The following is a 13,839-nucleotide window of genomic DNA, read 5'->3' as shown; positions in this document are numbered from 1 at the left end:
TCCTATTGAGTGAAAGATTCTCTATTTATGACAGAAATAAAATATTTAAGGTGTTTTTATTTTTTATTTTAGTTGTAGAGGGCAAGTGTAATAATGTTTTAAGGCATACTTGTCTTATTAGCCAGGGAAAGATTCACGCTCAAGAGCTGTCCAAGTCCAGTGCAGTGCAGCTGGTGGGAACACCGCCATCCGTTAACATGGGGGCGTAACTGGAGCGGCGCTGAGACGTGTTTGGTGAAAACGGGCCGTCAGATGCATTGTGCACAACATGGAGACACAGACACACACTCGTCAAACTATGGCTGTGCCAGAAGAACACACACACATGGCCATAGACTGCTGCTTTCAATTGCGTTTAACCACTTGTCTTGAACCCTATAGTATCCCTCTTCTGGGACGTACATTCTGTGAAAAAAGACATTCTACAAGCTCACTTGTAGATTGGCTATTTTCACCGAAGACATTCAGTGTACAGCCGTTGGGAACCTGGTCAACTAAGTACAGGGTTTAAGCGGTTAAAGAGGGATGCAGTGATTACTGGCTGTGGGGCTCCGAGGGACTGGGTGTGTGAACACAACACAACACATAACCTTGCAGCTGGTCTCGTCAGGACATTGTACACAGTCATGGGTGATGGCTATCGTGTGGAAAGCAAAGCAACTAAGAGAGAAATGCTTGTTTTTTGTCTCTTATAGTCGCTTAGCTTTCCACATGATAGCCATCACCCATGACTGCGTACAAACATCTTGCTGTTGTTGTGTTGTGCTGAATATAGCGAGGCCATGTTGACCTTCATTGTTCCTACTTATCCCAAGGAGGAAAACAAAGTAAAGTGTGTGCTAGCACATAGTGTCTGTACATACTGTACGTATAACAAAAAACAAAACCCGTAATGCTGAAAGTAATCTTTTGTAATTCTAATGATGTGCTACTGAGTGTTGGTGTGTTAATGATACCAGATTGTTGGGCAGACAGAACAGTCAACCTAGTCTGAGACGGTTCCAAACAAACAGGAAACTGTGTAGGAGGCATATCGAACTCAAGTCACCTCAGGCTGGAGAAAGAATACATGATTTCATGCAGACGCCTAGAAGTAATTAAATAAAAGTAAGTTGCCTTTCTGGCTAAGGCTTTGTGTCCACCAAAGTGCTTTCCCCAAGAGTTGTCTATAGAGTTGAAAATATTAAAACTCTGCAGCCTTGAAAATATTTCAACTCTGGGCGACCAGATAAAAACACACAACACAGAATAGATGCTCAGCACCTCGTCATGTTGCTGCCATTTTCCAGCATAAATAGTAAATACTCCCATTGAAAACAATTAAAAACATATGCTGCTTGGTGGACACAAATTCTTTGGACTGATGTCCACATTTGAGTGATTAAAACCACTAATCCTCTTGCTTGGGTCAACAAACGTTTTTTCCTCAAAACACATTTTCTCTTTGACGTCTTCATTTCACTTCACTTCACGTTGTCCCTTCATGGCTAACTTGTCAGTTGTCAAAACAAAACCAGTTATGGAAGTATGACAACAAAGATAGGATGGATAGGCTAAATAATTGTTGTGCGGTGAGCAAGTCCAAAGATGATGTTATAATGGGTTTTTGATGAGTTCACATGCGTAAGAACACTGTTTCGCTACCCTAGCACAGTCAAACACAAGGTCTGCTGTTTATCGCAGCACACACCATAACTCCAGCTCAACAACAAATCAATCACTCAAGGGAGGGATGTGACGATGAAATGAGAGCAGTTTTCTGAGGCCAAGCTACTTTGCTTGTGCTCATTCATGTGGTCTACTGTGTAGAAGAAGGCACTGCTTAGATGCAGTATAGTTGAATTGAGAAAACAAGACAACAGTAGGGAGAGATGAGAGTGGTTTAAAGAAGAGGGGAAACCCATGAGAATTAAACAGGAAATTACTGTGCGTGCGTGCGTGCGTGCGTGCGTGCGTGCGTGCGTGCGTGCGTGCGTGCGTGCGTGCGCGCGTGCGCGCGTGCGTGCGTGCGTGCGTGCGTGGCAAATTGAACTAACAAACCTGAAAATGCTTTTGGATTTTGTCAATCTCAATAACAACCATTGCCAACATTGGCTGTAACAGCCAAGCCCTATTTTATACTTTATCAAATTGTCGTACAATGGCGATGCAAAACAAAAAATGTATGTATGTGTGTCATACAACGTGTCACGCTGAGAGCTTTATTTTCATTATTTTGGAACATATTGGAAAATCTTTGCATATAATGACATGCCCAAAATAGGGACGCCAGAGTTCTCATTCAAAGCACATTACAGTCGAGTCACTCGATCATCACTCGATCATGTAGGTTTACACTCAATGGGCCAGATTCACAACGGAAATATACGACCAGGTGTAAATGAAATGTGTAATGATGATAGCGTATTAATCCGTCCGATCAAGCTCACGAGTCATTCACCAAAGGTGGCGTAACGACTTAATTTGTGCAGATCGCCTGTGTATCTCATTTCGCCTCTTTCCCAAGCGATTCGACTGGTGTCCCCTAGTTTAATGGAACATCCACGCCCATTCCACGCCATATAAGGCAACAGGAAGTATCTGTCCTCGGATGAAAAATGTCATCACAGCCTGCAAAATGCACAGATCCCCAAGCTTACAACAGTGAACGCGGTGCTCCGCGATGCACCGCGATGCACCGCGATGCATGAGCTTGTAGAGCAGTTTATTTTGACAGGCGAGTCTCTCGCACGGACATCAAGCAAACAGCGCGAGTTACAGGGACGAAATGTAATTATAATCGTTGTGGGGGCACGCCCCCGCCCCCAGACTGGCCGAGCATGCCCAGGGGCGGGGGGAGGTGTTAGGAATGTAGAAAAACTAGAAATCCCCTAAAATCATCAAGGGGGCTCGAGCCCCGCAGCCCCCACGTAGTCGTCGTCACTGGCGAGTTATATATATATAATTATAAACAAAGCGGACGGAACCATGCCTGGAAGCACCACATAGAAACTTATTTTGGCATGCGATTGCTTCACTCCTTGCTGAACGTCAGAACGTTAATAAGTTAAATAAAGTTCTTTCACGATAATGAGAAAGAAGTTAATTTGTACAGTTCAACCACACGACCAAATGCTATATTAAAACTCGGCAATGATAATAAAAGCCCTTTCTACTGATGAATTGGGCACTGCACCTTTGCAGAGGTAAAATTTAAATCTGATAATTTGATTTATTGATTACTGGGGTGATTGATTCCCTGCCCTGCACTGTCCCACTACATCGGATCTGGAAAGCAAATGGAATAATGCATTGGACATGGACACAGGACAGATTTAATCCATCCTGGACCAGTTTTTCTTTTTTTTTCTTTTTTTTCTTTTCTTGAGGGATTCATCCGTTTTGTGGATGTCGGAAAAGCTAGATTTCATCCGATCCAGCTGATCTAGCTGTTTCCTCATCAAGGTAAGAATTATTACATTAGGCTATTCTGTGTAGTGTCCACATGTGATCAATATATATTATTATAAATTAACTAGACCTGTACGTGCCCGTCGCAGTCGGCCACCGGCCTACTTGGGAATGATGCAACTTGGGAACCTAATGATATACGTTTTCATAGCACCCGTTTTAACCGGTCAGCCGGTGTCCCACATGGAGATCTGTGTATGTGCCTGTGTGTGTGAAGACTGCAAACTGAAAAGTGTACTTGGCAATCAATTGGGCCCACTGGCAGAGCCTGATTGGTTGAGCCTCAATTGGCTGAGGCAGAGGCTGGAAATTGCACAGGTGAAAGGAGTTGGCCTCATTAGGCCCACTGGCAGAGCCTGGCCCAGGTGAAAGGAGTTGGCCTCATTAGGCCCCCACTGGCAGAGCCTGACCAGAGCCTTTTGTGGTGGTTCTGGAGAACCGTGGGTCTGACCGACTCGATACCTGCCGGGACAGCGCTCCACACGTCCCAGACTCTTCTCCCATCTCTAAAACAGTCGGGACAGCGCTCCACACGTCCCAGACTCTTCTCCCTTCTCTAAAACAGCCGGGACAGCGCTCCACACGTCCCAGACTCTTCTCCCTTCTCTAAAACAGTCGGGACAGCGCTCCACACGTCCCAGACTCTTCTCCCTTCTCTAAAACAGCCGGGACAACGCTCCACACGTCCCAGACTCTTCTCCCTTACAGCCGGGACAGCGCTCCACACGTCTCAGACTCTTCTTCCTTACAGCCGGGATAGCGCTCCACACGTCCCAGACTCTTCTCCCTTCTCTAAAACAGCCGGGACAACGCTCCACACGTCCCAGACTCTTCTCCCTTACAGCCGGGACAACGCTCCACACGTCCCAGACTCTTCTCCCTTCTCTAAAACAGCCGGGACAACGCTCCACACGTCCCAGACTCTTCTTCCTTACAGCCGGGACAGCGCTCCACACGTCCCAGACTCTTCTCCCTTCTCTAAAACAGCCGGGACAACGCTCCACACGTCCCAGACTCTTCTCCCTTCTCTAAAACAGCCGGGACAACGCTCCACACGTCCCAGACTCTTCTTCCTTACAGCCGGGACAGCGCTCCACACGTCCCAGACTCTTCTCCCTTCTCTAAAACAGCCGGGACAACGCTCCACACGTCCCAGACTCTTCTCCCTTACAGCCGGGACAACGCTCCACACGTCCCAGACTCTTCTCCCTTACAGCCGGGACAACGCTCCACACGTCCCAGACTCTTCTCCCTTACAGCCGGGACAGCGCTCCACACGTCCCAGACTCTTCTCCCTTCTCTAAAACAGCCGGGACAACGCTCCACACGTCCCAGACTCTTCTCCCTTACAGCCGGGACAACGCTCCACACGTCCCAGACTCTTCTCCCTTCTGGCTCCAAAACTATGGAATGAACTTCCCATTGCAATCAGAACTGCAGACTCACTCCCAATCTTCTGCCGTAGTTTATGTATTTGATGTATTACCATGTGTTGTTGCTTACTGTAAGTCTCTCTTGATTAAAAGCGTCTGCTAAATGACTAAATTGTAGAGTGATAGTCATTAAACGCTATACTGTGGAGCAAAGCTCTATAGGAAATACTTTTTTTTTGAGTGGTGCAACCACTCCAACGAACAGCAATGTCCATGTCCGTGTTTGTGTGTGACTATGTGACCAGTACCAATGAGTACCAAAAGTGGTGCTGTTGTGCCAGAAATGGAGAGAGAGAGATAGTGCTGCATGTTGCCTGCTAATGAGAGAGAGAGAGAGAGAGACAGAGAGGGGGGGGATTTGCACCACTCGGTTCACACGGGTGTGATTTCTCTTAAAGCATGATAGCCATGCTTTCAAAAAACATTTATGCAGCTGCAAAATAAATCATATTAGATCAAATTTTGCAATACATGTATTATTTTACACAGTAATAAAGTTGCAAACCCAGGGCTATGATGACATTTAAGACTGCGTGCGTGCGTGCGTGCGTGCGTGCGTGCGTGCGTGCGTGCGTGCGTGCGTGCGTGCATGCGTGCGTGCGTGTGTCATCTTCGACAACGATGGACTACCAAGGAGGAGGAGGTGTGTGTGTGTGTGTGTGTGTGTGTGTGTGTGTGTGTGTGTGTGTGTGTGTGTGTGTGAGTGTGGCAAGTTATGCCATGCATGTATAATTTACATGGCGGTAATATTTATGACTTACTTACATTATTTATTACAAAGCTGACACTGAGCTGAGTGAGTACGCTAGTAAACTCTTCCATTTGTCATCCTCTACTCTACTGTACTACGTACAGTACATCATACAGTACATGGCCAGCACACTGTCAAGCCTTTTTGGCTGGGCTCATCGGAAGGGTTTGTCCATAACTGAGTTATAGTTACAGCATTGGCTGGTTGGCCTAGTAACGCTGAGACTAGTCAACTACAGAGCAGTCGTCCCTCCAGCATCCAAATAGGGTGCCTGGGTACTAAAACTCTGTCCCAGTATTGAACCCGGTGTCTATTTCCCCCCTGGTCCTCCAAAGTGGACATTCCAGGCAACAGAGCATCACCACACTGGAGTAAACAACAACTGCTCTAATAGCAGCATGTAGCCTACCGTTATCTTGTTAGCTTAAATACGGCTCAAACATGCCTTAAGCTAAATAGTCTAGACTGTGTGGCCACATTTCACTCCAAAGGATTCCAACACCGGGACATGCAACATGTAAAAGAAGGGGACACAAATTGAATGATGCGATGCGTGTGGATTAGCTGACACCAACTCAGGACTCCTGGATTGTTGCCATCAGGGTCTGTAGCTCTACTGTCACGATGCGGTGTGTCTCTATATACATACATACTGTAGGTGATGAGGCTCTTTCACAAAAGACACAAACAGCTTTAAAGCATGAGTGTGCACAACGTGCATGTACTTCTAACAATGTTAAGTGTGCTTACCGTATGCAAGCACCACACGTGTGTTCTTACCTTGGGAGGATCATAAAGCTCCAACTGGTACCTCTCCCCTCCTCCCCCTCCTCCTCCAATTGTCCCTTGAGTGTCCCTGGTCCTCCTGACCAGCAGGCGGCAGCGTTGCCAGCGAGGCTGAGTGTCTGAGATAGTGTCGTCCACCAGCAGGTACCTCAGCTGGCCCTCTTTACAGCAGCCACTGGCCTCCGACCTCCTCTGCCGCACGCTGCCGCTGCGTAACCGACGGAAACGATCCAAGAAGTGAGAGCCCACGGCAGCTGTGGGCGTAGGGGCTGAGGCAGGGGGAACGGCGTCGGGGCCTGCGCAAGAGAAGGTGGGGGCAGAAGAGGAAGGTGACAGCACTTCCTCAGCTGTCGTGGGGGAGATGCCAGTCACTCTGTCACTGCCACTGTCACTCGCAGGTGGGTTATTGCTGTTGTTGATGCCAGCGGGGTTTGGGTTATTAGGAGACAGGTCCTGCGGGGAGGGGGGGTCGGGAAGCGGCCGTTTCTTGAAGAGCCGCCTGACGCTCTGCCGGATCTGGCTGACAGAGAAGTGTGTCACGTCTGCGTGTGCATGGTTGAAGGGGCTTGCCAGGTTGGGGGGGTACCGTTCGGTCGCCTGCCGACGCTCAGTCCCCGAGACCTCCTCGCTGCTGTGGCTGCGAACCACCAATGTCCCGCCTCCACTAATGCCTCGGACAGACCCCCTGAGAGCTGCCGGGTGTCCCGATGAGGGGGTTCCCGCCGAGCACCGCAGGGGCTGCTCCTGCTCCCGGCACACGGGCACCGGCTCTGCCTTTGGCGAGAGGACGGCGAATAGCGTGGAGCTGCCACTTGGTCGGCCCGCCTCCCGGTAGTCTAGTGCCCCGGAGAAGGACGTGATCCGCAGGCGGCCTATCACGGCCTGTGGAGGGGCAGGGGGGGGAGGCGGAGGAACGGGGGACAGCGCCACTGGAGCGCAGATAGAGGAGGCGCTGCCGGTTGTGGGGGTGGAGCCACGACTGAGCGGGGCCCCATCTCGTTCGTCGACTTCGCAGCAGAAATGCTGCTGGAACAGGTCGCTGAACTGCTTGGAGAAGGTTTCCGGCGGCAATATGTCATGCTGCCACTCCCTGGCGAAGCTGCGGTAGTGTGCGGCCAGCTCCCGGGCTGTGGCGATGGCATGCAGCTCGCAGAACTCCTTCCAGCCTCTCGGGGGTGCTGCCACGCCGGGCCCCCCTCCTCCTCCTGCTGTGTTGGCGGTGGTGGCTGGATGGATAGTGTTACCATTCATTGCAGTAACCAGACCGGCTGAGAATCACTGCTGAGTGTAGAGGTATCAGAAAGAAGTGACAGACATAGAGGTACAGGGTGGGTGGGGGTGTAGAAGAGGTAGAGGTACAGGGTGGGTGGGGGTGTAGAAGATGGACAAAGAGCAGAAAGGGATACATAAAGAGAGAGATTAGAATAAAATCAATATGTTTCATGTACAGGTACTACTGTGCCGAGAACTGTTTAGTGAGGACCGAGAATTCACTCATGGTGAAATCCTGTGAAAACAGACCCCAACACTCTTCTAAAACTACTTCTAAACCAAACTTTAAAACTGTTCATAGCATTCAGAAAAGGAAGACCAGATTTATTTTTTAATCAGTGCTCAATCTTAATCCTACCAAATCTTATTAAAGGCAGTTGCAAAGTATCTCTGGCCATCAACCAGTGAAGAATCACTGTAACAGCAGAACGACATGTCTGCACTCAACAGATTCTATTCATTTTGGGTTAAACTTCAATTCAGTGAAGTGGAACAAAGACAACATTGGAAACTGGGAACAAATTCTCGTCATAATTTGGGGTATTGTGGATGCCAGAGCTGAACCTCTGCCCCAATTCTTTCACATGGCTGTTATAGCACCACCAGGAGCAGGAGGCTGATTTTGGATTGGCTTCCAAAGTTTGCAGGAATGCTCAGTTTTGTGCAAATTGCCGCAAATCATGAACGCAGTGTCCGATTGTGGTGAAACTGTGAACGCATATTCTCACTAGGCTGAGGAAGAAATGCCACTTGACATTTTTCAAATCAGCCTCATGGTGGCGCTATAACTGGCCAAGTCGCGCCTTTACCTATAACTGCACTGATCTGCGCACACTCCCTATAGGCCAAGGAAAAAACATCTGGCCTGCATTTTTCAATTCTTCCTTTTAGAGCGCCACTAGGAGGCCGATTTATGTGCAACACATTTTTTTATATTAGTCCTTTAGATTTTATCCAAATAGTCCGCACACATGATCTTTATAGTCATGTAATCAAGACGGATTTGCCATGTATAATGTATGCCAGCCATTTATTGAAAACACGACATGCATTCATCTTTATAACATTACTCAGCATTATGAATATACTGTTATGTGATTGATTACATTACATTGATTACATTGCCCTGTTATAGAACCACCAGGAAACACATTATTGCAAAACAAACCAAAAAAAACAAAAACACATGTTTATATTACTCCTACACATTTTGTCCAAACCTCACAAACGCTCCTCTCCTGGTGGAGACCTGTGCCCCGAGGGGCACTTTTTCTAATTCCTACGTGTCTTGGTTTGGCTCTGGTTTCTACTTTTACCAGTGCTGAAGTTCTTTGTGTTTAACTCTTTCTGCTGTTTCTGTTATGAAACCTGGATTTCACGAAGGCTTATCTTATCTTAACATGTGTTATTGATGAAGAGGAAACGAAAAACATGATTTGATGCATAGAAGAAAGGAGGGGTGGCAATAAAACATCAACACAATTGGAATTGTGTTGAAACAGAAGATGAATGAAAACGCACGCACGCACGCACGCACGCACGCACGCACGCACGCACGCACGCACGCACGCACGCACGCACGCACGCACGCACGCACGCACGCACGCACGCACGCACGCACGCACGCACGCACGCACGCACGCACGCACGCACGCACGCACGCACGCACGCACGCACGCACGCACGCACGCACGCACGCACGCACACACACACACACACACACACACACACACACACACACACACACACACACACACACACACACACACACACACACACACACACAATTAAAGACTGCTTGAGGAAGTAAGCTGATTTCTCAATGGGCCACACTCTCTGGCTGCCTGCCCTGTTTTCCCTGTGTGCATGTGACCCGGCTGAACGCGACTTGTCCCTTCTCAGGGTGACGCATTCATTACGAGTCCAATCACATGGATTATTACCTCTACACCCCTTGACTTTCACTCTATCTCTCTTTGCCTCCATTTCTCGGTATCAGACCGTCATCAATCAAGGGTCTCACTCTGACAAAACGGTGCAAGAACATCAATGCACACGTGAAATTGGGACGTGCGCGGATCAAAATTTCCATTCTGCTGACGGATTACTTCAGCAGAAATGCTCAATTTCATCATCGAGTTGGTCCCAGGCCAGCATCACATTAACTCAAAAAGTCACATCAGGATGTGCACGAAACAGGACGCACTTTGGTTGACTCCGCAACCATGCATGACATACCATCTGCCCTCAACGTTACTAAGAACTGAACTCGGAGAGTTATGCAGAAGCGAGGAAAGGATGCTGTGGCTAGGAAGGGAAGGGTCGCACACTAGCTGGCAGGGTGGCTGAGAGAGACAGGGGTGACCTTTGTATGGTCTCTCTTAGTTCGTCATGAGGTGGACCAGAAAATGGCAGGTACGTGTGTGTCTGTCTGACACTGTACATCATAGCAGTTGAATTCATTTCCAGTGTCTTTCTGACACCAGTGGCTGAAGCCCAGCCCCCGTCCTGTGACGTGTTGTTACAGACACATTACCGTGGTCATTCAACCAGCAACCATGTCCATAGCCCCGTCCTTCATCTTTTCAAATCACTTGCCGTTCCCTCTTGTGCCCGCACGCACGCACGCACGCACGCACGCACGCACGCACGCACGCACGCACGCACGCACGCACGCACGCACGCACGCACGCACGCACGCACGCACGCACGCACGCACGCACGCACGCACGCACGCACGCACGCACGCACGCACGCACGCACGCACGCACGCACGCACGCACGCACGCACGCACACACACACACACACACACACACACACACACACACACACACACACACACACACACACACACACACACACACACACACACACACACACAGAGATCGCTTCAAGTGGACTCAACTCTCACTTGTTGTAGATTAGTGGAAAGAAGGATATAGTATTAGATGATGCAATACCTGAGGTTATGGGCTTATACCGCTTTACAGGGTGGTACTGTGTTAGATTAGGAGGCTTATACACATTTTCACCCGACAAAAGTGCCATTGATTTTCTTTGACATACAGATCTATTTGTTTTAGCTTACAGCATACTGTATATGAGTAAAAAGTGTAGATGTGAAAAAAGCGTTTATTGCATATCGTCGCTGTCGGGTGAAAGCTCTTATGTCCAAAACCGTTACTTTTCAGGAAATAGCAGATATACAAGCTTACAGCATGTCATGCTCGCGTCACTACTTTTTTGTAACATTCTTGTATGATGAAGTTAGGGCATTTATCTATCTATAAATGCACCACGTCTCTGTGTGTCTGTATGTGTGTATGTCTGTAATGCACGTAACCCCAGAACCGTTTGCCCCACCGACTTCAAATTCAACACACGCGTTCCACACCCCCACATTGAGTGCAGTGCCCGGTGGCGAGTCGCCCAGTGTCCATATATGGAGCTGGCCTGTTCTGGCATCACAACACTCCATATTTGGGCATGCCTGACATCACAACACTCCATATTTAGGCATGCCTGGCACAGAACTGTACGTCTGTAATCCACGAAACTCGAAAACCATTCACCCCACCGTCGGATAGCCGGTTGTCAACACTTCATACTTGGGCATGCCTGAAACAGACTTCCATAAGGGACACAGATAGACAGATACAGAAATCGCCATATATGGGTATAAAAGGGACACAGACAGATGGGTGGAACGGGAACATGAATGAAATGAAATAAATATGGAGATGCCCAACAGCAATGATATGTTGAATCTACTAGTTTTATTTCAACCCAAGCAGAGAACCGCGAGAAAAGACATGTTTAAAGACTTAATCGTTGTTAAACAAATTGTTGTTATACTGACATACATTACACGAGTTAACGCAATACAGTTCAACACATCACATAAGTACATGAGTGCTAGCTAGGGATCATAGTAATGTTACTGAAACACAAGCATGCGGGCCTACATACCATTCTTCCTTCAATGCAGCAGAAAGGGGTCTATTCTAGCGGAAGTATGTAAGTGTGTGAACGTGCGTCTGTCTGTGTGTGTGAATGGGGTGGGGTGAGGTGGGACTCACTGACTGTGGCCCAACAGATCACAGAAAACCAGAAGAGAGAAAAAGAGACTGGGAGAGAGAGAGAGAGAGAGAGCGGGGAGACCGGGAGAGAACAGGGAGAGAGGGGGAGAGACAGAGAGAGAGAAAGAGACAGAAAGTAGAAGTGGTTGGGCCAAACGTGGAGCAACATGTTATCTGTCTGCTGTCATCTCTGTGTTTAACCTAAATGTGACTGCATTCTGAGGGGAGACAACAACAAGATGTTTAGCCATTCCTTCTCCTGTGTCACGTGACAAGCTGACTTTTTGCCCCACCCTGCTCTTCTTTTTTTATTATTATTTTTTATCACAAGACATAAGCAGGGGGCGGTATAGGGAGAGAGCTCATGTCGTGCACATCAATGCGGGGAGCGAGAACTTGGCATGGCAAAATGATTGCGTCACTGGTACTAGACTAGTTCCTGGATATGTGGTGGTGCCACAACAACTAAAGAGACCCTTCCTGTACAGTATGTTTCAAGATCATGCTCACAGCGTGTCCCCCTGCCCCTGCAGATGGCCCCCAGAAGCCTGTTTCTATCAGCCTGGCCAGAACAGCCATGACTCAGCACTGACTGACTGTCTACACACACACACACACACACACACACACACACACACACACACACACACACACACACACATACACACACGCACACACGCACGCGCGCGCAAATGCACATTGCACGCACACACGCACAAACGCATGCTAGAACACACACACACACACACACACACACACACACACACACACACACACACACACACACACACAGGCACGCATTCACACACACTTCCTCTTGGTATTCCTCTAGGGGCCCGGCTGTGTCTGTTCCCATGTTTTTTTTTGTTGTCTTCTTTCTCCTCGTCTTGTCATCTCCTCTGTCTTCTAGCTTGGCAAACCTAACACTTGTTTTTATAAAACTTATCCATGAAAATAAATAAGCAGTCACATCTATTTAAGTTGCAAAGGAAGACAAATCTGTGAAAGCCTTGCACGCTTTCCTTGCCCATGCCAGCTTCTGATGCCATGCAGGAAACAAACTTAACTTGGCTGCTATATTTTCGAAACCACCAGCCACTCCACCAGGCAGATGTTTTTGGTTTTAAGAGCATCACTTTAGGTATAGAATCATGAACCGACAACAAAGGTTATTCCTTTATGCGTTAAAAAAAATATACACGGCAGAGGGGCTGGTTAGTCTCTGTAATTTACAAGCACAAGAGGAAATCTACATGCCGTTGGCGGGTGTTAATTTTGTTCCCTGCAGCTGTGGCATTCCTCTCTTTTATGTTGAGAGCGTCTGTGCCTTCTTGGACAATGTGTAGAAGAGGAAATGTAGAGCTGTACTTGAATTCACACACTGTGTCAAGTAATGTGTGAAGAAGACCGTAGACTGAGTGATGAAGGGCCCGCTTCTCTTCTCTCTCTTCCTCACCTTATTCATCCACAACCCCCATTCCCCTGCCTCACTGTCCTCAAGGCCTCCATTCCCCTGCCTCACTGTCCTCAAGGCCTCCATTCTTCCACGTGAGTCACTGTTCTCTATCTTTGACTGTGCAATGTGTTTTTCAGCAGCAAAAAAAAGATTCTAAAATAGCAGATGTACAGTACAAGCTCACAATGCGTTGCGCAGTGAACTTGTAGATCAGCTGTTTTTGAAAGAAATTGTAGGCTCAAATGGTTCAATGAAATAAAGTTCAATTCATGTGTTAATTTCTGTTATTTCTGTTTCTCAACGGGACCCGATATGATCTTATCTTCTATCACCAGTCACCACAGTAGGTATAGTTAATTGTACCTGGGACCAGATTTCTTCTTAACTGGGAAGGTTTTATTTTTTATTTTATTCATTTATTTGACAGTGATAGTAGAGAGATCAAGAAACAGGAAATGCAGACAGAGTAGAGGAATGACATTCAGCAAATAGCCCGGCCAGCCAGGAATCAAACCGGATACGCATTTGGCCCATGTGGTACCGTATGCACCATAAGCACTTGGCATCGGGTCATCCCGGAATAGCACTGACAGCTTTGAATTCAAAACAAT

At 47.8% G+C, this 13,839-nt stretch overlaps 1 protein-coding gene across 1 annotated transcript in view; it reads right to left on the bottom strand.

Moving 5' to 3' along the window:
- Window positions 1-13,839, bottom strand: part of sh2b3 (SH2B adaptor protein 3) — a 71,317-nt gene that overhangs the window by 42,091 nt on the left and 15,387 nt on the right. The window contains exon 2 of the mRNA XM_079515382.1: window positions 6,415-7,698. Within this exon, the coding sequence (XP_079371508.1) occupies window positions 6,415-7,671 (1,257 nt within the window). The 5' untranslated portion in view covers window positions 7,672-7,698. The remainder of the gene's footprint in view (window positions 1-6,414; window positions 7,699-13,839) is intronic.

Source organism: Electrona antarctica (genome assembly GCF_951216825.1).
Source record: "Electrona antarctica genome assembly, chromosome: 12".
In the NCBI taxonomy this organism is placed as follows: domain Eukaryota; kingdom Metazoa; phylum Chordata; class Actinopteri; order Myctophiformes; family Myctophidae; genus Electrona; species Electrona antarctica.
The sequence above is the reverse complement of the archived record's forward strand: the minus strand, read 5'-3'. Positions and strand labels throughout refer to the sequence as shown.